This window comes from Typopeltis vanoorti, chromosome 1 (genome assembly GCF_054136105.1).
Source record: "Typopeltis vanoorti isolate ZY-2024b chromosome 1, IOZ_Tvanoo_1.0, whole genome shotgun sequence".
Taxonomy (NCBI): domain Eukaryota; kingdom Metazoa; phylum Arthropoda; class Arachnida; order Uropygi; family Thelyphonidae; genus Typopeltis; species Typopeltis vanoorti.
Genome location: NC_143549.1, coordinates 84,884,866 through 84,908,310, shown reverse-complemented (window position 1 = coordinate 84,908,310; position 23,445 = coordinate 84,884,866). Strand labels below are relative to the sequence as shown.

Genomic DNA, 23,445 nt, shown 5'->3' with positions numbered 1-23,445 from the left:
TCTAATATATCTTAAAACAAACACATTGTCTCCCATTCTATGAGATTTGGTTATAATTAATTGATAAATTAAAGTATTCAAAGTTTCCTACAATTAATTGCATGGGACCAATTAAGATGAGCATTGATGTGCTATACACTCTTAAAACTTTCATAATCAATAAAAATGGAATCATACAGTCAAACTGTCGTGAATTTTGTAGCGCGGGTTACATAAGCCACAACAGCACACCCAACTGAAATGGGTATGCGATGCCACTGATTACCTCCCATTTTATCAATAATCAATAAAAATGGAATCATACAGTCAAACTGTCGTGAATTTTGTAGCGCAGGTTACATAAGCCACAACAGCACATCCAACTGAAATGGGTATGCGATGTCACTGATTACCTCCCATCAACTCCACATTAAAGTCACACTTTGCACGCGCACACATACACACTCTCCTTTCATCTTCCTAAAATCCATGAATTATTGACATAATCCAACAAATGGATGTAGCACACTTCACATTTCACGAAATGACTAAAATCAAAATTTAACTCATGAACAGATAAAGCTGTTGCCATTTTGTTTCAGTCCAGTCAGTATATCTCACTCTAAGTTTAGAGATTTTATAAACAATAAACAAACAAGCCCACACATTTCAAGCACTGCAAGCTCATGACTTCTACAGCAACTGTTACGCATAACACATAATTAATTAGCCAAAAAAAAAAAAACTTATTTGAACCCAGAGCCTTCTCTGATGAGCCTGCTGGCAAACAACTACATGGCATCCAGGTCTGTGTAAATATCATCCCATAAGCATAACATAAAAGATCAGCATGCTACCTAAAACATTCAAGGGTGACCAAATATTACATGAATACAAGTGGGTCTCAAAAGTCTTAAAAACTTTGCTTTTGCATATTTAATTTTTATTCACCCAGTGGTATAAATATAAGCAGTTAATGCTTACTGTATTTTTCACTTAGCAAAATTCTAATTTAAAGTGATGGGTAATTACAAACTATTTTCTGGGATTTTATTGCTTTATAGATTATTATATGTATACTAAAGTATGCAACAGCAGTTTAAAAATTGTAAGCATCATTTTCTATTTCATAGGTAAATGGAAAATACATTATTAAAAGTGGAACTGATTTTAGGCAGTTTTCTAAGATAACTATTACATTTGAGAATTCATCTTCAAAGATAGCTGTTGAAGAAATTAATGTGACAAGTCAATTTACTGAAGATACTGATTTAAAAGAAGAACTAATGAAATATCAAGGTGATTTTTAATTTTAAAATATGTATACAGAAAAGTTTCATTAATTGATATTAGATAATTCTATATTATAATTCCACTGTTAACAAATTTAATTCAAAATAATGGTAACTTGATACTAATATTAGTGCTACTTATTGATTAAATTTTATTTATTTCAAAATGGATTTTGAATATTAAATTAATTTTTCTTTTCAAATGATAAAAATTGAATAATTCTTAAAGGGCTCAATGATAACTCTAAAAATAAGGTATGAAAGGAAAAATGAAGAAATAAATGTTGTGACCATAAATGAAACAAGGAGTGACCAAACAGTGGTTGAAAATCATCAACAGGAATGTAATCAGAAATACATATCAATAATTGAGATAGAAAAACCTGACCAGAAATGCTCAAATATGGATGTATACAAGTTATACAGTGGCAACACTGCATAATTTAGAAAGCATGGTCTGAAGTTGGAATGATTGGGGTAGAACTCTCATAGTACCCACCTATAAAAGTGAAATGAAACTGAACGTGAACATAACACTTGAGAAGCTAAGAAAAATTGTGGAAGACAAACTTGGGTAAGAACAAGCCAGATTCAGCAATATACTGTAGATGCTGTCAGATCAGATTTTCACATTAATATAGAGAGCTGAGAAATTGTGGAAATATAACAAGGATTTGTATTTCAGTTTTGTAGATCTGGAAAAGGCATATGACAAGGTGCCAGGAGAAAAGCTTTTCAGAACACACCAATTATATCAAGTAAATGATACATTATACAGAACAAAACATAGTCTATATTTAAGTTGAGAAATAATTTTGATATCGAATTTGATGCACTTTCTTTCATGATATGATTCATAAAAATGATAATATTCTAGATAACATGCATCCTTGTCATACATGCATCTGACTAAGTCAGCAGTTAAAATCGAAGGAGATATAGAAAGATGACTAACTTAGTCAGATGCATGTATGACAAGGATGCATGTTATCTAGAATATTATCATTTTTATGAATCATATCATGAAAGAAAGTGCATCAAATTCGATATCAAAATTATTTCATTCTGGAAATTTAGTAGAAATCTTCAGGATTCTTTGACTAGATTGAAAAAGCAGTACCAAATTTGGCATGAAAATTACTTTTAAAAGAACTAAACTATGAAAATAGGATGGAACACTGAACACATTTCTTGCATTCTCAGTGAAGAACCTATAGAACAATTAAAATATCTTAGCTATTTAGGTACAAATTTTAGTGAAGATGACAAATCATCATCATCATTGTCGTCATGCATGTTTCCTGAAATGTACATTTTGGGGTTTACAAGTTACTATGACATACTATATGATTAAAGTGCATTATTACTAATATCCTATTCCAATATTGTCATACCAACAGGTTGGTCTTCTAATGCACTTTTGACTGAGTCAGTTCACCTAAACATGGTCTTCTTCTTTTTTTTTTTTTTTTTTCTGCCATTAGATACCTGTTTTGATAACCTTTCATGACCATTCTGTTTAAGTAACCGTACCACCTAAAATTAGTTCTGCTCAACATTCTTGAATGCTAACAATGTCAAGTTCCTTTCTAATATCTTCAATTTTAATATGATTGTGCCATTGATGCCATCTGTTCATTCCTATAATCTTTCTCAGAACTCTTATCTGTGGTCTAGATCTATTCTTTGATCAAGTGCTTTATTTCTAATTGAACTCTCAGATTCATGTTTGAGCACTGTCTTGTATACTGTTTATTTAGTGTTTTTCTAATTTCTCTCTTATTCCATATAAATTTATTCAAACTGTCTCCTCACCATACCAGCTTTGCTTACTCTGTTTTTCTATTTCCATATTTAATTTGCCATCTTCATTAAAGACTCTGCCTAAAATATTTTACTTCTGCTATAGGTCCTCCTTTCAGAATGCAACTAAAATTTTTTATGTTCCTGCCTATTTTCATATTTTTGGTCTGTTTATTGCTGATTTTCATGCCAAATTTATTACCGTTAGATAATTCTGGAGAATTGCACTTGATTTGTTTATGAGTATGAAGCAAATAGCTAAGTTTGATATCTCTGATTCTCATATCAAGTTTAATGCCATTTTCTTTCATAGTGCAATCCATATAGATGATGAATGAGAATGGCAATAGTGTGCATCCTTGACTTAATCCTGATTTTGTACCAAACTATCTTCCTGTATTTCCTTCATTTCTGATGGCTAACGTATAACTTAATTATAGACCGTATTTCCATTTATCCCATATAATTATAGCATTGTCAAAAGCTTTTTTTCAGATCTACAAAACTTAAGCATACATCCTTGTTATATTCTTATGATTTCTCAACTATTTGTCAGAAAGTGAAAACTAATGTTGACAAACTCTGTTTGTCCTGAACCCAGTTAATTCTTCTCCAGATTTCTCTTCTAAAGTTTTTCTCACACTCTTCTCAAGTATACTTGCATAAATTTTACAAGGACACTTAGTACAGAAATTTCTTTGTAATTCTCACATACAGTTTTATTCCCCCTTTTATGGATAATTTTATATTCCAGTCATCTAGAATTCAACCTTCTGACTAGGCTCTCTGAATTATGCAGTTTATCCACTGCAAACCTTTTATACCTCCATCTTTGAGCATTTTTTGATCAAATATGTCAATGCTTTCTTCATTTTTAGTCTTTATTTCAAAGAAATTACTCGAGACATCTAGAATAGCTTTATTTTCAGTTTTCATATCACCTTTATTATCTCTGATTCCTTTTATAGTATTCTTTCCTCTATTTTAAAGCTTTTTCCACTGCTTTGACACTTTCGTTTATCTTTTATATTCTTACCAAAGTCTTCCCATGACTTTTATTTAGCTACTTTTATACATAGCTTAACTCTCTTACATTTTTCTCTGTATTCTATTGGGTCATCTTCCAACTTATTTTCTATGAACTTTCGGTATGCTTTCTTCTTTTCCAGGACTGCTTCTTTAACTTATGTCCAGCATGGAGACAAGTCACCACATGCCTCCCTAAATGAATCAGTGTTTCTTCAGAGTTTGTCATTGAGACTCTAAGGTTTGGTTCTTATTTTTGAACTGTTTTATTTTTTCTTGAATAATGGTTGTATAGTTGAGTCTAGAATTTACTCATAAATGTTTACACCTTTGATTCGTTCATTTTGTTATTTTGATATTCATTTATTTTACTAAGAATGTGATGATCGCCTTCCAATTTCATATCATCTGTATGTGCTTGTATCCTGAACCAGTATGAAGAGATCACTATCAACAATAACATATTCAGTAATGGCAAATTAAATATGAAAATAAACAATGGAATAAAAATGCAGTATTGTGGAGCACCTGTTGAATAAATTTCTATGGACTGAGAAAATTAGCTAAAACACTAGTATTATACAGACGGTGTTCAAATCAATTTTAATTTATGGATCTGAGAGTTTTGTTAGAAATAAAAGAGTTGACAGATATTGGAGACAGGAGATCTGAGAGTTTCAAGAAAAATTAGAGTGAACACATGGAAAGATCATATTAATAAAGAAGACATTTTTTGTCTTCTTAAAATGCCAAGCTTAAATGCTTAGCATTTAATTATATGTGATCCGAGCTAATGTAAGGTGGTATTGTCACTTAAACAGAATGTCCTATTCTGTTTAAGTGACAAGGTTAGCAAAACATCTTTGATGCCAAGATAGCTGAAAATGATCCAGAGGACATTTAAAATCTAAAATTGATTCAGTTAGAAGTGTTCTCTAACAATGAAATATAAGATCAATATTGGATGCCTGGCAAACATCAGGTTAATTTCAAGGAAAATTGTTGTTAAAAGGATAATATAATATTAACTTAGTCATGTGGTACTATCATAGTATCCTGTACACTGTTTTGATGATGCACTATGATGAGAGACATTTAATATTAATATTTCATGAAGTTGTATATATCTAGTATCCATCAAAACATCTTTGTTAACAATAGCTTCTCATGAAAATTATGATTGGGTCATAAGAGTGAGTCACACTCTTTGGTACTTCTGCCGGAATTTGTTAGTTGCATCTACTAATACTGTTGACATTCATTATAGTAAGCCAGTAATAACCAAAGGAATATGACTAGGCATTCTGAAAGTAATGTCTCCATTGTGATTGCTCTTACCCTACCCAAAAGAGAGAGATCATTAAAATAAAAAAAACAGATCTTAGTTTTAAGTCTCTACTTGCATCTCTTAATAGCAGTTTTTCCTCCTTTTCAATAAATTTTCTTGTTTTTCATATTTTCATTGTTCCACCATGTGGAGAGAAAAAAAAAACTGTTATAGTAAAACTCTTCCAGTTGTTTTCAGAATAAACCTCTTCTTTGGCCTGTTTGTCTAAGGCAGACTTCTTGGAATCATTCTTTTTCTCCAACTTTTGTATAAATGACCATGACAAATCTCCTTCCATTATCCAACAAACTATTCAAAGTATGCATCCTTTTAAACTTTGCCAGCAAGACATCAGAAAAATTTTCGGTAGCCTTGATACTAACAAATCTCTTGACCCTGATGGTATTCCTCCAGTTGTACTAAAAGCTTGTTCTCCAGAACATCTTGTATCATTTATTTCGAATTATCTTTTCAATCTATCCTACTCATCTGGCATCTATCTTACAGCTTGGCCACGAGTTTTTTATCCATTCAGTTCCCAAAAAGGAGATAAAAGTCAGCCATCAGACTATTGCCCTAGTGCTCTGACTTCAGGACTCTCAAAAATAATGGAAATGATCATCAACAGCCAAAAATAATGTAAAAGATTATCAACGGATCTCCTAGCCAGCCTCACCCCACCTATGGATAGTGGTCACAGATAACTTTAGAGAAAGTCAAGTGGTTACTTTTGATATTTTCAAGGCATTTGATCAAGTTTGCCCATTGTTGCCTTCTTACTTTGCTACTAACTTATGATATTCCTCCTTCTCTTTGTAATCGATCGCCAGCTTTCTCACTGGTCATTCATTAGTTCATTTCATCTTAAAATCAGTGGTAGGGTGCTTAATATGGCTGATAAAAATTGATCACCTCAATTGGTAACATCCATATGATAAATATGTAGAGAATTCTTTTCCTCATATGAAATAAGAGCTTGCATTCTTTAGGGGAAAAAAGTTCCCCAGTAAGATACAGAACAGTGCACATTAGCACTGACTCAGATAATCTTCTAGTAGTTCTTCAACTTGAGCCTCTGTAGCTCATTCGGTTTAGATGAAGCCCGTTGGTCAGAAAGCCCTAGGTTCGATTCCTGTCTGTGATGTGAGGGACCTTTATCTGGTCTCTTTCAATGGAAGGTGAGTTAGCCAGTCACATACGCAGGGTTTTTTTTGGCCCGAAAACTCAGGTTTTTCATCCCCCAGAACAGGCAAACCAGCCCTGTGAACATATTCATCTACAGACATAGGGCACATTGGGAGTTTGGGAGTCATAGGGCTAACCACCTTATCCTTAAGCTACAGTTGAGAAGTCCAAAAATAATTGGAAGGTTGTGGGTGCCTCTTAAGTGCCTCTTAGAACCACTGATGGATAGTTCTTCAAATTCCAAGTATAGCAGTGCTATCTTTTTTTTCAGTTGCTTATATGAGCATCAGATATATTAATCCATTAAATAACATTGAATTACTCAAACATACAACCTGCATCAGACTTCATCGTGTATTGACAGTGTACTTTGATGGGCATCTCTAATCAGTAAACATGGGATGAACATTTGGTATAAAGGAATTAAGTTTAGTGAAATTCGTTTAATAATGTTTTTGGAGATTGGGCTCCATTTGAGCACTGTTCTCTTTAATAACCAAACTTCTATGTTCTATGACTATCTCTCAGTTTGATATCTGTAGATGAGACATGAAAAGGATAATATCCTCCATAATTTTTGCAAATAATTATATCAACAAGTCTTACTTTAAAGTTCATTCATCCAAGAACAAATTCTAATTTTCTTCAATTCACTGTGCATAGTTCAGTGAGATATGAGTCAGGAACTCAATGCTTCAGTCAATTACTACATGCAGAAAGTTCTATTTGTCCATACAAGCCTTATCAAATGACAGCAATCTTGTTCCTGACAGACTATCTTAGGACTGCAGTTATGCCGCCTAAACAAGCAATGTGGGTTATTTTTCTGCTGATTAAACACCTGGGATATCTCACTTTTGAGAAACTGGTCAGCTCTGCTGTTTTCAAAATTGTGGCTCCACCAGACAGACACCCATAATAAGCCCTTCATTGAACTTTGAAAGATCCTTTGTTTTTCACATTGTGATCAACACTATTGATGATTACTGACTAGTAGCACTCTTAAATAGTTGCCTAGAAGATGTGGTGAAGCACATGATCAAGTATTTTGCATGTACATTGCATAAGTGATGTTTACATATATCTGCATAAAGATTTCTAATTCAGTGGCCAGTATGTATACTTCTGCCTGCTTAATGCATTATAAACCATTTCCTAAATCAATTATTTTTTATAATACTTCATATTTCAAAATATAGTAGTAATAATATTGCTTACAATAATTTAATTATAAGTCTAATTACACTTTGTTTCATATAAACAGGATATTCACATGTATGTTTGATTAACTGAATGAATCTTAGTCCCAATTAGTTCATATAATTGATATTCTACTGTATAAGATAGTAGTATGTGACAGTGCAAATTTCTGTCATACACACTTGTGTTCTTAATGCTGGACTCTCATGTAATTTACCATGTAATTAACCATAAATTTATAGCATTTTACATCACATTGACTATATTCAAATTCTATTATTACTAATAAATATTTTCATATTTTCAAAAATGAAAAATTTTAGAGTGAGTTTAAATTTTATTATGCAGTACTTAAGCCAACATTACTTGAAGATGTAATCTTTGTCAATTGGTGGTGCTTTAATTTAGTATTTGCAGCAAAATAAACCAATGTTACATAAATATTAAGTGAGCAAAAGTTTTTATACAAATATAACTATAAATAGGCAAAAGTGCTCTGTAATTTGGATAATATATTTTTTGCTATCAAATTTGGCAGCACACTTCTGCCTCTCTCTTGTGGCACACCATTTGAGAAATACTAGTATATGAGATAGTATTATAGTACAATGTAATACTATAAGGTATCTGAAAATTCTTTACAACTTTTATCCAATTTAAAGAGTTAATCAGGAGGTATAGAAATACTGGGGGTTGTCACATTTTATAAAGAAACTCATTAAGTTTTTCTGAATACCAAGTTTTGATCTTTATTCCTTTCCTCAGTCACAATGAATCCACAGGAGAAAGCACAATGTGTGTTCAGTAGTTTATTCAAACAAAATCTGATACACAGGTCCAGCGAAAGTTTAGAACCCATTACAACAGATATCCCTCATCAGCACCAACCATGTGAGTTTTATATAAAAAGTTTATGGAAAGTGGAAGTGTGGAACACAGAAAGGAGCAGTGGCCTCAAATGTCTGAAAAAAATGTCGAGCATTCAAAGCTTTTGCTCAAAGTTCATGCAAGTTGACAGGAACTCCATCACAAATGAATTGCAGTTCTCCGTTCAACAGTGTGTGTGTGATGTCTTACATGTTTGATGTTGCATCGTTACAAGTTGCAAATCTTGCAAGAGATTCCTTTGTAGGACCTGTGCATCAGATTTTGTTCAAATCAATCAGTCAACACTGTACTTTCTTCTGTGGATTCATTGTGACTGAGAATAGAATTGAAGATCCGAAGAAGAAAAAAAAAAAAAAAAGGGGGAAACTGGTCAAAACTTGGTATTCAGAAAAACTTAATGAGTTTCCCTGTAAAATGGGACACCTCCTGGTTGACTTGTATTGGATAAAAATTGTGAAGATAATTTTCAGACACCCTGTATTATACTTATAAGATTATAGATTATCTTCTAAAGTGACTTGAGGCACTCACCAATTTTTTTTTTTTTTCTGTCATTTGTCTCTATTTCATTGATGAGCCCCCATAGTTCAGTTGAATTCAATGATGCCCTTCACTTAGAAAGGCCTGGGTTCCAATCCCATCAGGATACAAAGAATTTCTATCAGGGCTTTTCAGTTAAGAGTGCATTAGCTGGTCTCATATAGAGGTGAAAGGAGGGTTTTTTCATCCCATAATTAGGCAAACCAACCAGAAGAATATGCACAATTTACATACAAAGTATACTTATAGGCATAAAGCTAACCACCTTACCCTAGAATTATGTTTATGAGATCCAAAGATACTTGAAGGGTCATGAGTGCTTAAGGGTCTGTTAGAACCACTGATAATGCCAATTTCATTGACAATCTCAGCTATCCTTTTCAGTTTAGCCATATTGAATTTCAGTGAATAAACTAAACCATGCACCTCTCACTATGATCTTAACCTGCTTACTCCACTTCTTAAAATTTCTTGTTCCATATGCAATCTGTTTTCACTCACATTATATTTGTACCTGTCACTGTTTTCTTGATGTATGTGCAAAACTTCTTCTATCACATGATGAATTCTTGAACTTACAAAATATTCTGATTAATCTTTTTCAGTAAAACTATAACTACATGTACCGTCTTTGTGTATAATTTCATAGAATTGGAATGTGGGGACAGTAATCCCCTTTATTTCAAAATTAGCAGTTCATATTAATGTTTATTATATATTTGTCAGTTAACTGTCGATGACTTTAATTCAGAGTTTGCGGTAGTCTGAATTTAAAATTTCTTTCTCTTGTACATTTTGTGTAGTGTATGATTTCCAAATATAGTATATTTTATTCTCTTTTATTCATGATCACTTGAAATTTTTTATAAATAAAACTTATGTTAAAAATTATGTTAAATACAATACTTAAACTTAAAATAAAAAATAATTAATTTTGATTTTTTTAATAATTAATAACAGAGGTAGTGAACGGAAGGATGCATGAAGTTTTAGGCCACTTTAGTGTTGATTTAGATGGTCAGTTTACTAGCATAAGAACTTCTGAAACTAATCTTGGTAAGAAATGCATTTATTTATTTATTTATTTATTTACTTATTTAAATTTGTAAAAAAAGGATATACATACATACATATACTTGTACCTAAATAACAGAAATATTTTACTTTCTGTATGTTCTCCATTCAGGATAAAGTTGATGCTTTCAATGTTTTTTCCTATTTTCATTGTCTTTTTTATTGCTGATTTGCATACCAAATTTTTCATCATCACCAAATTCCTGACATTTACCCTCAAGGGGTGTACAGGATATGATAGTACTACATGAAAAATTTACATCATTACCAATTTCCTATCTACAATTTTCTTCCAAATCAGTCTGTTAAATGTCAAGACCCCAATATTATCAGATCTTATATTTCTGTCTTCTAAGGCATTTTTTACCATATCAAGCCACCTATATCTTGGTCTTCCTCTGAGTCTTTTTCATGCTATCCTGGCAGAGAACAATTATTTTCCTAATCTTTCCTCTCCCATTCTGTTTAAGTGACCATACCACCCGAGATTAGCTCTGCTAACACATTCCTGGATGCTGACAATGTCAAATTCTTTCCTAAATCATCATTTTTAATATGATATTGCCATTGATGCCATCGGTTCATCCCCGTAATCTTTCTCAGGACTCATATCTGCAGTCTCTAGTCTTTGGTTAAGTGTTTTATTTCTGACCCAGCTCTCAGACCCATAAGTTAAAATTGGTTTGGACACTGTCTTGTATACAGCTAATTTATTGTTTTAACTAATTTCTCTCTTATTCCATATAAATTTATTCATTTGACTTCCTACAATACATGCTTTGTTGATTCTGTTGTCTATTTCGATATTTAATTTACCAACTTCACTAAAAATCGTGCCTAAGTAGTTGAAATGTTTTACTTGTTCTATAGGTTCTCCATTCACAATGCAGTTGATATTTTCAATGTTTTTGCCTATTTTCATTGTCTTTGTCTTTTTACTGTTGATAATCATACCATATCTATTATAACACTTATTGAATTTAGTCAGGGAATCTTGCAGACTTGTGGCGGATTTATTTAGAAGTATAACATCATCTGCATAACACAACGAACTGAGATTAATATCTCCAATTTTCATGTCAGGTTTAATACCACTTTCCTTCATAATGTGATCCATATAGATAATGAATAACAGAGGGGATAATGTACATCCTTGTCTGACACTAGATTTAACATTAAACCATCTTCCTGTACTTCCTTCAATTCTAACTGCTGACTAATTCAAATAAAGCCAAAATATTGCTTGCTTTAATGTCCCATTAACACATTATGACTGTAGCATTTTGAATAGCTTCTCTCTTGGTAACTTGTCATATGCCTTTTCCAGATCTCCAAAACTTAAATACAGATCTTTGTTATATTCCCATGATTTCTCAACCATCTGTCGTAAAGTAAAAATCTGATCCTGACAGCCTCTATTTGGCCTGAATCCAGCTTGTTCTTCACCAAGCCTCAACAGTTTATCAAGTATGCTTGCATACATATATCTTAACAGGAGCACTCAGTAGAGATATACCGCTGTAATTCTCACATTCAGTTTTATTTCCCTTTTTATATATGGGTACTATGAGAGATCTCTACTCCAATCATCTGGAATTCGTCCCTCTGTCCGGGCCTTCTGAGCTATGCAGTGCAGCCACTGTAAGACTTTTATTCCTCAATAATTGAGCATTTCTGGTCAAATATCATCTAGTCCTGATGCCTTTCCATATTTCATACTTTTGATGGCTTTTTCTACTTCAAAGATGGTTATGTATGCCTCGTTAATGTTTTTTTACCACTGTGCTGTCATCACTGCTTGTTTCATTTTCGCAATTTTTCGAAGTAATTACTCTATACTTCAAGGATATCTTTTTCTCCTGTTTTCATGTTGCCTTTATCATCTCTAATTCCTTTTACAGCACTCTTTACTCCATTTCTGAGCTTCTTCAACAACTTCAAGAATATCTTGCCACCTTCTTGATATTTATTTTCTATATTATTACCAAATTCCTCCCATGAGTTTTGTTTAGCCAGTTTTACACAGTGTTTAGCTTTCTTATATTTGTCTTTGTGTTCTCTTAGAGCACAAGTTGACTTATTTGCTAGGAACTTTTAATATGCTTTCTTCTTTTACTTCACTGCCTCTTTAACTTTCTGTGTCCAGCACGGAGTTCTGATTTTTCTATCCTTGCAGACAACCCCACTACATGCCTCTCTGGTTGAATCAATCAATCTTTTGTTCAGTGCTTGCCAATGAATCTCCAATTGTTTGGTTCCTATTCTCAAACTCTTTCATTTTTTTCTTGTATAATACTTGTGTATTTTAATCTACAGTTGACATCTGAGAGCTGCTCAACTTTTATTCGCTTTAAAACTTTTTTACATGTTCTTCTTTTCAATATGAAATTCAATTTTATCCTGCTCAAGACTAAATGGTGATAACTTCCAATTTCAAATCTTCTGTGCACTCTGGTGTCCTGCACCAGGGAAAAAACATCACTATCAACAATAACATAGTCAATGAGAATTTTCTTATTCATTGCCTCTTCTCTCCATGTGAATTTGTGCACATTTTTATGTTGAAACATTGTGTTTGTAATAACCAGTTCATGTCCTGAGCAGAAATCCAACAGTTATTTGCCATTATTATTAGCTTTGCTCTTTTCTCCATATTTTCCCAAAATATTTTTTTATGTTTGACAATTATTTAGATAACCAACAGGAACCAACTTTTCCCCTATCATTGTGTCGGTCGCTTTGTTTGAAGCATCAAAAAATTCCTCCACTTCTACCTTAGTAGAACCTTTTGTGGGACCATAGGCATAAGTCTCATTGTCCAATTTCCCATTCTGATATTTGCCCACATCATGTACTTGAGACTACCTGCCATTCAAGAAGATTAGCCTAGTATTTTGTGTTGAATACAAACCTACTCCTTCTTTTCCTTGATTGTCATTTCCTGAATATAACATTTTGTATTTATTGCTCAAAAAGATTTCACCAGTTTTGCCTTTTTTGTTTCAGTCACCCCTGTTATGGCAATCTGGTACTTATCCAATTCCTCAGCTAGCTCTATTTCTTTGCCATTCAGGCTTCTTATGTTGATAGTACCAATCTTGAACTCTGGTGATGTTGAGTTGGGGTGAGTTTGGATTTGTTCCAATAGCTGACTTTTCGCTGTTTCCCCTGGTTCCCTGGCAAAAAAAAAACAAGGGCCTTGTTTAACCGGGTGATGCCCCATCTGGCATGAAATTCTGTCATGTTGTACTATCATTTGAAATTTTGGTTTAAGCCAATAAGAATACAATTTGGTTAGCTAAATCCCAAATTACCAGCCCATCCTCATCCTTTTCGGTATCCATGTAGTACCTAACAGGGTACACCATGAGAAGGTGAGGATTGGACATTAGGCAAAAGCCCTGGTCAGTTCTCTGTTCCTTTAAAGGCTGTGTGGAGGTCTCCTCTTAGTTATATAGCTTTGACCCTTAAGCATCCCCTACCAATTTTTTTTTTTTAAACCAATTTTTTTACAACAGTTATTCGGTTTTGTCAGGGAATCTTGCATACTTGTACTGGATTTATTCAGAAGTATAAGATCATCTGCATAAAGTAAAGAGCTAAGATTAGTATCACCAATTTTGTCATCGGGTTTAATATCACTTTCTTTCATGATGTGATCCATATAGATGATGAATAATAAAGAATATTATTTACATTCCTGCCTCACACATGATTTAACATAAAACCATCTTCCTCTACCTCCTTCACTTCTGACTGCTGATTTATAACTCAAATAAAGACTATGTGTTGCTTGATATAATATCCCATTTATACCACTGCTTCATATAACTTGTAGTGTTTTGAATACCTTTCCTCTTGACACCTTGTCATATGCCTTTTCCAGATCTACGAAACTTAAATACAGTACCTTGTTATATTCCTATGATTTCTAAACTATTTGTTTTTAGTGAAAATCTGATCCTGATAACCTTTGTTTAGTCTCAATTCAGCTGGTCTTCACCAAACTTCCCTTTGATAATCCTTCTTAGCCATTTCTCAAGTATACTTGCATAAATCTTACCAGAAACAGTCAATAGGGGAAATACATCTGCTGTAATTCTCACATTATTTTATTTCTGTTTTTTAAAGATGGATACTATGAGACTTCTTCTCTAGTTATTTGGAATTTGACCATCTATCCAGGCCTTCTAAATTATGCAGTGCGTCGACTATAAAACATTTGTACCTCCATCCTTAAGCATTTCTGGTCAAATTTCATCTACTCCAGCTTGCTTTTCACATTTCAGGTTTTTGATGGCTTTTCTACTTATTTCTGAATGCATGCCTGTTGAGTGTTTTCCACCACTGTCCTATCACTGCTTGTTTCATTTAGCAATGTTTCGAAATAATTACTCCATACTTCAAGGATATCTTTATCTCCAGTTTCCTTGTCACCTTTATCATCTCTGATTCCTTTTATATTGCTCATTCCTTCTTTTGTAAGCTTTTAAATTAGCCTCCAGAATATTTTGCTACCTTCGCGATATTTATTTTTTATGTTCTTACTGAAATTTTCCCATGACTTTTGTTTAGCTTTATTACATGTTTCTCTGTATTCTCTAAGAGCACAAGCTGACTTACTTGCCAGGAACATTCAATATGCTTTCTTCTTTTCCTTGACTGGCTGTTTAACTTCATGAGTCCAGCACGGAGTTCTGATTTTTCTATCCTCGCAGACAACCACACCACATGCCTCTCTGGCTGAATCATTCAATGTTTTCTTCAGCATTTTCCATTGAATCTCCACGGTTTAGTTCTTGTTTTCAAACTCTTTCATTTTTTATTTGAATAATGTTTATGTATTTTAGGCTACAGTTCATATATGAAAGCCTCAACTTTCATTTTAAAACTTTTTTACACATTATTCTTTTTAATATGATGGTCCGTGCAGTTAGCCCTAGTGGCTTTGCACTTCGCAACCATATGACTGGGGAAGAAGTATCCCAAGTTCGATTCCCATTGAAGACGTGAGGAATTTGAGGATCTTCCTCAGCCATAGCCAAGTTAGCCAGTCTTGGGTGCTGGCAGTAGGATTTTTTCTGCCAGTTTATCTGCCGTTTTTCATCCCGCAAGCAGGCAAACCGGCCCTGTGAACATACGCTGCTACAGTCAAAAATATATCCCCCCCCCAACGGCAGGTCGGTTGGGAGTGGTACTAACAAGAAGTCGCATCTATGTAACACGCAGACCCTGCATAGGAAGCGGGAATAACGCTCAGTGAAAGAAGATTCTTTTCAATATGATATTCAGTTTTATCCTGCTCAATACTAAATGGTGATCACTTCCAATTTCAAATCCACTGTATACTTTTGTATCCTGAACCAGTGTGAAAACATTGCTATGAACAATAACATAGCCAATGAGACTTTTGTTATTTCTTGCATCTTCTGTCCATGTGAATTTACACACATTTTTATGTTAGAACATGGTATTAGTAATAACTAGTCCATATCCTGAACAGAAATGCAGCAAGTACATATTATTATTAGCTTTTCCTTTCTTCAAATTTTCCTGAAACATTTCTGTATGTCTGGTAGTTATTTCCTTCTCTTCTGTTTAGATCTCCAACTGGGATCAACTTTTACTTTTTCATTTTGTCAGTTGCTTTCCCTAATGCCTCAAAAAATTCCAGCATTTCTGTGATGGAAGTTCTCTGGTATCTTTTGGTACACAGAACTTCCACCATGGAACCATAGACACAAATAAGTCTGTTCAGTTCCCAATTCTAATATTTTTTTATGTTACTTTACTTGATATTGTCTGCCATTCAAGTAAATTTATTGTTGAATACTGTAGCTATTTCTTATTTTCCTCAATTGTTATTGTTTCAATATAACATTTTGTATTTGTTGCCTAAAAAGATCTCAGTTTTTTCTTCTTTGTTTTCAGTCATACCCATTATGTTAATCTGGTACTTATCCATTTCTTCTGCTAGTTCCATTTCTTTTCCATCGATGCTTCTTGTGTTGATAGTACCAAACATGAACTTTGTTCATGTTGAGTTGAGACGACTTCCTGGATTTGTTTTTGTAGCTTCCTTTCCTCTGTTTGCTCTGGTTTCCTGACGAAAACAATGCAGGTCCCCTTGTTTATTTGGGCAATGTCCCCAGCTGAAATTCTGTCATGTTGTACCATCGTTTTGTATTATGGTGTAAGCCAATAAGAATAAATTTTGGTTGGCTAAATACCAAGTTGCCAACCCATCCTCATTCATTCAGTATTCCAGATAGATATCTGACAGGGTGCACCATTAGGAGATGAGAATTGGGCATTAGGTCAGAAGCCATAGTCAATTTCTCTGCATTCTTAAAAAAGGCTATGTGGAGGTCTCCTCCAAGTTATGTATCTGTGACCCTTAAGCACTCTCCAAAATAGTTTTATATTTATTAATATCCAAATTTTTATGTTGTGTATTAGTCTTATTAACTATATATAATTTTTTGATTTAATTTTGAGTCAATCTTTTTTTTTTTTCTGATTTCTAAAAAGAATCAAGTTTACAGTCATTGCACCAATCTAATCTAAACTCTTGCAATGTTTTCTTCACACATCTGTGTTGAACACAGATATGTTAATGCTAATTCAATGCATCTGATAGAATTATACCAAGTAGCTGTACACATCTGGATGGCAGGAAAAGGACCCCGAAAAACCATGAGCTAACAGGATTGACAGTTAAAAGTACCTTAGAAGATCAGAATATAAAAATCCTACAATATTGAAGTCCTTATAGTTACCTGCTACTTCTTTTCCTCATTTATTCCTTCTACTTCTGTGCTCTGAACCAGCCTTCCTCATGAAGTGTTTCCAGCAACTTACCTTCCAACTCTTCATCTGGTATGAAAACACTTAGATATTGATTATCACTGATGTTGAAGTTGAATGGAGAAAACAAACATCTAGAGATGATAAATTACTAATGAAATTTATTTAGCTAATAAATTATTATGCCAGTATTTTGCCTTGCTCACCACAGATCATGGGCACAAAGAAATACCATTAAGCACATGCATGCAGGCATGTTAGGAGGAAAGCAAGCACAGACAGAGTATGAAAGGCAGGTCCTATAGGCCTAATTGGTGTCCTCTGTGGGTGCAGTGATAGAAACCAACTGAAGATTTCCAAATAACACAGGCTCCCATATTTTAAGTAAATTGAGGCCACCAAATTTGTTCAGATTTGGTGAATTCTATAATGCTGTGGCAGATTGTAGAAATAATCTTTCTGATTTATATCTGTACCTTTACATAGAGGATGTGTTTTCCCAATTAGATTCTGTGATTCATATCCATAGCATGAGTCTGCTATACCAGAATGGTTAGTACAGATAATGGACATTTCTTCATTCCTCCAGATGGATATTTGTGGTTCTTTCTATTTGTTCAAAATAGTAAAGTTTGCAGGAGCAAGAGATAATGTAGCTCAGGGTAATTGAGAGCAAGGATTCCCAAAGTAGTTGGTAGCAACCCCTGGGATCTTTAGACAAGTTTGAGAGGTGGGGGGGGGGGATCTTTAGTTCTTAATAGAGCCAGTGGGGATTGGTAAGATTATTTTTGGGGTCTTTAAAGAAAATATTTCCTCACAAAGATAATTCTAGAAATCTAGAATTAGTATACAATACAAGTCATTAACTCAGGCAGTCAGCAAAGTGGCTTATCCCCATTCACTTGGCAACACATCAACTGTGTGCCCTTGGAAATATAAATAAATTGTTTTAGTTAGTGTCCAAGTAAATTTTCGTTTGAATGGTTGTGCTCAGTTTCCTTTTACCACCATTGCTCTTGTCAAACTTCAGTGTTATTTCTAGTGTCACTAGATATTTTCGTTCTGCTGCGTTTGGGAGTGGATTATTCATTTTGTTGTAATGTTTCTTTCCAAAATAATTATTGCATAATTGGATATATTTTATAAAAAAAAAATTGTTTATAAAATATATTAACTTGAAGCTTATTACACTTGGGGATCTTTGTTATTACTGAATTTTTTCTTAGGGATTTCTGACTAAGGGAAAATCCTTGATCTAGAGGATGGAGGGGATCTTTTAGTGAGCAAGTATAGTTAATTTTTGGTATTGCTTGAAGATAGTGTGTATGTTGTAACATTTTAAAATCCATGAGACTTTTTTCATGGATTTTAAAATGTAGTGAATACCAAATGATTTTTTTGTTCTGGATTTTTGATAAAGTGTTCTGTTGATTTCATGACGGGGAAATCATTGGCTAAAAAAGTGTTGCATATGTGATTGTAGATATAAGAAGATAAAAGGAAACTGAGCACAACCATTCAAACGAAAATCTACTTAGACAACTAGTGTTTTCCTTTTCAGTAGGGAAATGGATTTTCTAGTATTGGCTGTTGAGGCATGTTAAAAATGCTTCCAATGTATTCCAGCCATTTGGCCAAATGAAAAACACATTGTCCATGTAGAATAGCCTTATTATGGGTTTAAGAGGTGGGGGGGGGTGCTGAGTTTCTGGCTTTGTTTGCAAACTGTTCTATGAAAAGATGGTGTGTGTGTGTGTGTGTGTGTGTGTGTGTGTGTGTGTGTGTGTGTGTGTGTGTGTGTGTGTGTGTTGGAGGAGGGGGGGGTGCATAGCTATACCTTCACTTGCAGAAGGTTTTTTCCTTGCCACATAAAAAAAGTTTGAGTTTATGGTAAAACTGAATAACTATGTCAGGGGGAAAAGAGAGTCTGAATTAGTTCTGAGGTTTCTTTTAAGGGTACATTCATGAATAGGGAGGGTCAGTAGCTTTAAGGATTAAGTCTGAAAAAAAAGAGATTTGAAGTGCATAGAATTTTTAAGATGGAAAGAAATGTGACCTCTAAAGAGAGAAACTCTTGGGCAAAGTGTTTGCCCACTTTATAAGTAGAGGAACTAACTGTCTACTATGGATCTCAAAGATGTGCTTTGTTTATGTATTTTTGATAGTCCACAAATCCAGGGAGGCCTGGGGTTGTAAGGTTTTAAGTGTTTGTTTTGGTTCAAGAGGTCAGAATATAACTTTTGTCTAATAATTTTTGGAGTAGCGATTTTTTGTTTGGATAGGATCAGAATCCATTAGGTAATAACCAGTCCATGTCCTGAGCAGAAATCAAACAGGTATTTGCCATTATTATTAGATATGCTCTTTTCTCCAAATTTTCCCAATATAGTTTTGTATGTCTGACAATCATTTCCTACTCTGCTATTTAGATCCCCAACAAGGACCAACTTTTCCTTTTTCATTGTGTCTGTTGCTTTCTCCAAAGCCTTGAAAAATTCCTCCACTTCTACTTTAGTAGAACCTTCTGTGGGACCATAGGCACAAATAAGTCTCATTGTCCAGTTCTCCATTCTCATATTTGCCCACATCACTCTACTTGAGACTGCCTGCCATTTAAGAAGATTAGCCTCATATTTATTGTTGAATACTATGGCTACTCTTTGTTTTCCTTGATTGATGATTCTTCACTCTCTTTCATTGTCATGAAAGACATTCAATTTCCTCAGCCTACATCTTTTATACATATTTCTATGGCTTCTGTTCATTAGAATTGACATCAGCAATTCCCCCCCCCCCCACACACACCATCTTTTAAATCCTTCCAAATGCATGCAGCAGCAGCAGCAGCCAATCAACACTCTCTCACAGTTCAACTCCAAGCCTACAGAACAAATTTCTCCTCTTCTTTGTTCATCCCCTCTACTACTGTCCTCTGGATCAGTCTATCATCTTGTGTTTCTCAAAGAATACAATCGCAGGTTTTCAAGACAAATGTGAACAAGTTCTTTATTGCCCACCCATGGTACTAGTGTACTGTAGGTACCAACCTTTCATAGATGGGTTCTCCATAAAAAAAAAAAAAATAATAATAAAATACTTTATATTATATTATATTTTATATAATAATAATGCAGTTTAATCCTTTATCCAAGTGTAAGCAAACAAAGTTTGCACCTGAAGTATCTTCAGGACTAGGGCAACTTGTGGCAAAGGTGGACTAAGTTCTCATCACTTTCCTTAGTATCCCATAATGCAAAGCACATCTCCTTGTGGACATGTATAATGCTATGCATTGTGGGAAGGGTCACTACCAGGCAATACGAAGGTTGAAGCAATGCAGAACTCATATTTTCATATACCAGTTGCCAAAAGATGTCACACCTTATTATTAATAACTCTGAATTAGAGAAAGAAAAAACTTCCAACATTGTTCTCCAAGTTCTTAATAATGATAGCCAGATTTCATATATTTAATCACAGAGTAGATAGCAAATAAACATTCTACCTCGATAATTAAATTCACTGAATAATTAATTCAGATGATAAAGAATAAGAAAAAATTTCTGATCCATAATTAACTTTATTAAATGCAGTAATAAGTGCTAAGAAATAATAAAATTGATAACATTAATGAAGCTTAGAGTTGTTTAACTGTCAAAACTAGATGACTTGGAAAGAGAAATCCACATTGCCTATATGCAGAGAACTGATCAAGGCTTCCAAGAGAAAAGAATGAACAAACTAGAGAAATAGATGGAATGAGAGAAAATCGACAGTACAGGAGCAAGAAAAGAGAGATGAGATGAAGGCAGATGATTACTGGAAGAACAAGGATGGAGAAGGTTAGAGGGGAGGTGCAAGTGACCAAGGAATGAGATATGAAATAAAGGAATGATAGAGAGTGTATCTGTAGCAAAAAAAAAAGCAAGTGTATGCTGATGATATGATAGTGATGGTTGGTACAAATAACCTGAAAGGTATTGTGAATTGGATGATGAGAGATTTGAAGTAATCGTTAGGGACAATGGATCAAATGGGTGCGAAAGGGAAGATAGTGCTTTACCTAGATATGATAATGTATAATTAAGGAGGCGAGCAGTGATAATGAATGGCATGATGGTGAGAGTGTGTCAGTAGAGAGAGATCAGGAATATTTGGATGCTTGGAGCGCATTTGAGGAGAGAGAGCTGTATGCATGAGATTTACTGCACTTGAACATGGAAGGACATATGCATTTGGAGAAATTGTTGTCCTCGAGGCAGATGTTAGGGCTGGGAAACTAGAGTTGCCAGGGTGTATGATAGCAGCAGTGGCTTTTTGTATGGATTATCATTTGGGAGATGGGAGAATGTATAATATACCATATAGTCAAATTGAGTCTAGTGAATAATAATAGGTAAAGAATTTATGACAATGCATTGATGTTTCTTTTTTCCAAATACCAGGCATATCAGGAATAAAGGAAGTGAAGTGGTGGGCTGATCCTATCCTAAGATTACTGGAATTAGGGAAATGTGGTTGACAGCAGATGATGTCCTGGCAAGGTAGAACATGTTTCAAGAGGTTAGGAAAGGCAAATGGGGTTGTGGAGTGTTACTTATGATAAGGGATGAATTGAATTCTCTCATGGTGTAGAATTTAGAAGGAAATAGCACTGTTTTGAAAGTATATGGTGTGTGAGGTTGAGGTGAGCAGGAAATGTTTAGGCCAATCAAAATACAAAATGAGTAATCACTGTGGAAAATTTTTTTAACTATAGCAAAATAAATTGTGCAGAGGAAGCAGCATACAGTAGTAAAGGAATAAAATTTCTGGAATTCTTGAGGGACAGATATCTCAGGCAACATGTAGTAGAGGAAACACGAAGATCAAGAGTTTTACTAATCAGTTTCTAGATTAGGAGATTGAATAGACATGCAGAATCATCAAGGAGAAAGCAATTTATGTGATATTATACTAAGATCACACGTACACACAGTTTGAAAAATTATTTATTTAAGGTTGGCTGTCTCGATTGCATACAAGAAGAAATTCCATTCATTTACTTTCATTGTTGATTAATTTTAATTGCCAGTAGTAATACTCTGACAGTGATTCACAGTATATGAACTAAAATGTCTGTAGTTTAATCAGTCTTAAAAATGTTCAGCTGTTTTTGGTAATGGAGCCCCCATTTTTTTTTTTTTAAAGAATTATCCAGCTAGGTTACAGAGTTGTTGACTAAATGGGATTGAATTAAATAAGGATTATTAATTTGACATACCTATGTGCAGATTGGAATGTTAATTAGACTGAGTTGGTATGTAATTTGGAAGTGTTGAAGAAGAATAACAGATAGTCGGAGCATAGATATATTTATTAGACAACCAAAATATGAACATACTGATAATGAAGAAATGAACTAAACAAACTAAGAATTTAAAGAGTTAACAATAAAGATTAAAAAAGTAACATAAAACCTGTTATGTACAAGGCAAGCTAGCAACATGACAGGTGCTGGCCAGTTTGTTTTAAAACATCATCATTTGTGGAACAGAGAAAACTGATTGAGCTTGCCTCATGCTGTAATTAAATATATTAAGAGAAGTTAAGTTTAGCTAAGGGGTGCTTAAGGGTCAAAGCTGTACAACTGAGAGGAGACCTCCACATAGCCTTTAAAGGAATGCGGAGAACCGACCAGGGCTTCTGACCTAATGTCCAATCCTCACCTTCTCGTGGTGCACCCTGTTGGGTATCTACTTTGATACTGAACGAACGAGGATGGGCTGGCAATTTGGGATTTAGCCGACCAAATTGTATTCTTATTGGTTAAACCAAAATAAAAAATGATGGTACAACATGACAAAATTTCATGCCGGCTGGGGCGTCGCCCGGTTAAACAAGGCCCCCGTTGTTTTCGCCAGGGAACCAGGGCGAACAGCGAAAAGTCAGCTACTGGAACAAATCTGAAAACAAACCCCAACTCAACATCACCAGAGTTAAAGATCGGTACTATCAACGTAAGAAGCCTGAATGGCAAAGAAATGGAGCTAGCTGAGGAATTAGATAAGTACCAGATCGACATAATAGGGGTGACTGAAACAAAAAAGACCAAAACTGGTGAGATCTTTCTGAGCAATAAATACAAAATGTTATATTCAGGCAATGACAATCAAGGAAAAGAAGGAGTAGCCATAGTATTCAACACAAAATACGAGGCTAATCTTCTTGAATGGCAGTCAGTCTCAAGTAGAGTAATGTGGGCAAATATGAGAATGGGGAACTGGACAATGAGACTTATTTGTGCCTATGGTCCCACAGAAGGTTCTACTAAGGTAGAAGTGG

The 23,445-nt window shown here is 34.2% G+C and overlaps 1 protein-coding gene across 1 annotated transcript in view; it reads left to right on the top strand.

The window, feature by feature from the left end:
- LOC150110169 (uncharacterized) overlaps positions 1-23,445 on the top strand; it is a 321,469-nt gene that overhangs the window by 177,587 nt on the left and 120,437 nt on the right. The window contains exons 7-8 of the mRNA XM_090391567.1: positions 1,113-1,278; positions 10,201-10,296. Coding sequence (XP_090247693.1) covers positions 1,113-1,278; positions 10,201-10,296 — 262 coding nt within the window. The remainder of the gene's footprint in view (positions 1-1,112; positions 1,279-10,200; positions 10,297-23,445) is intronic.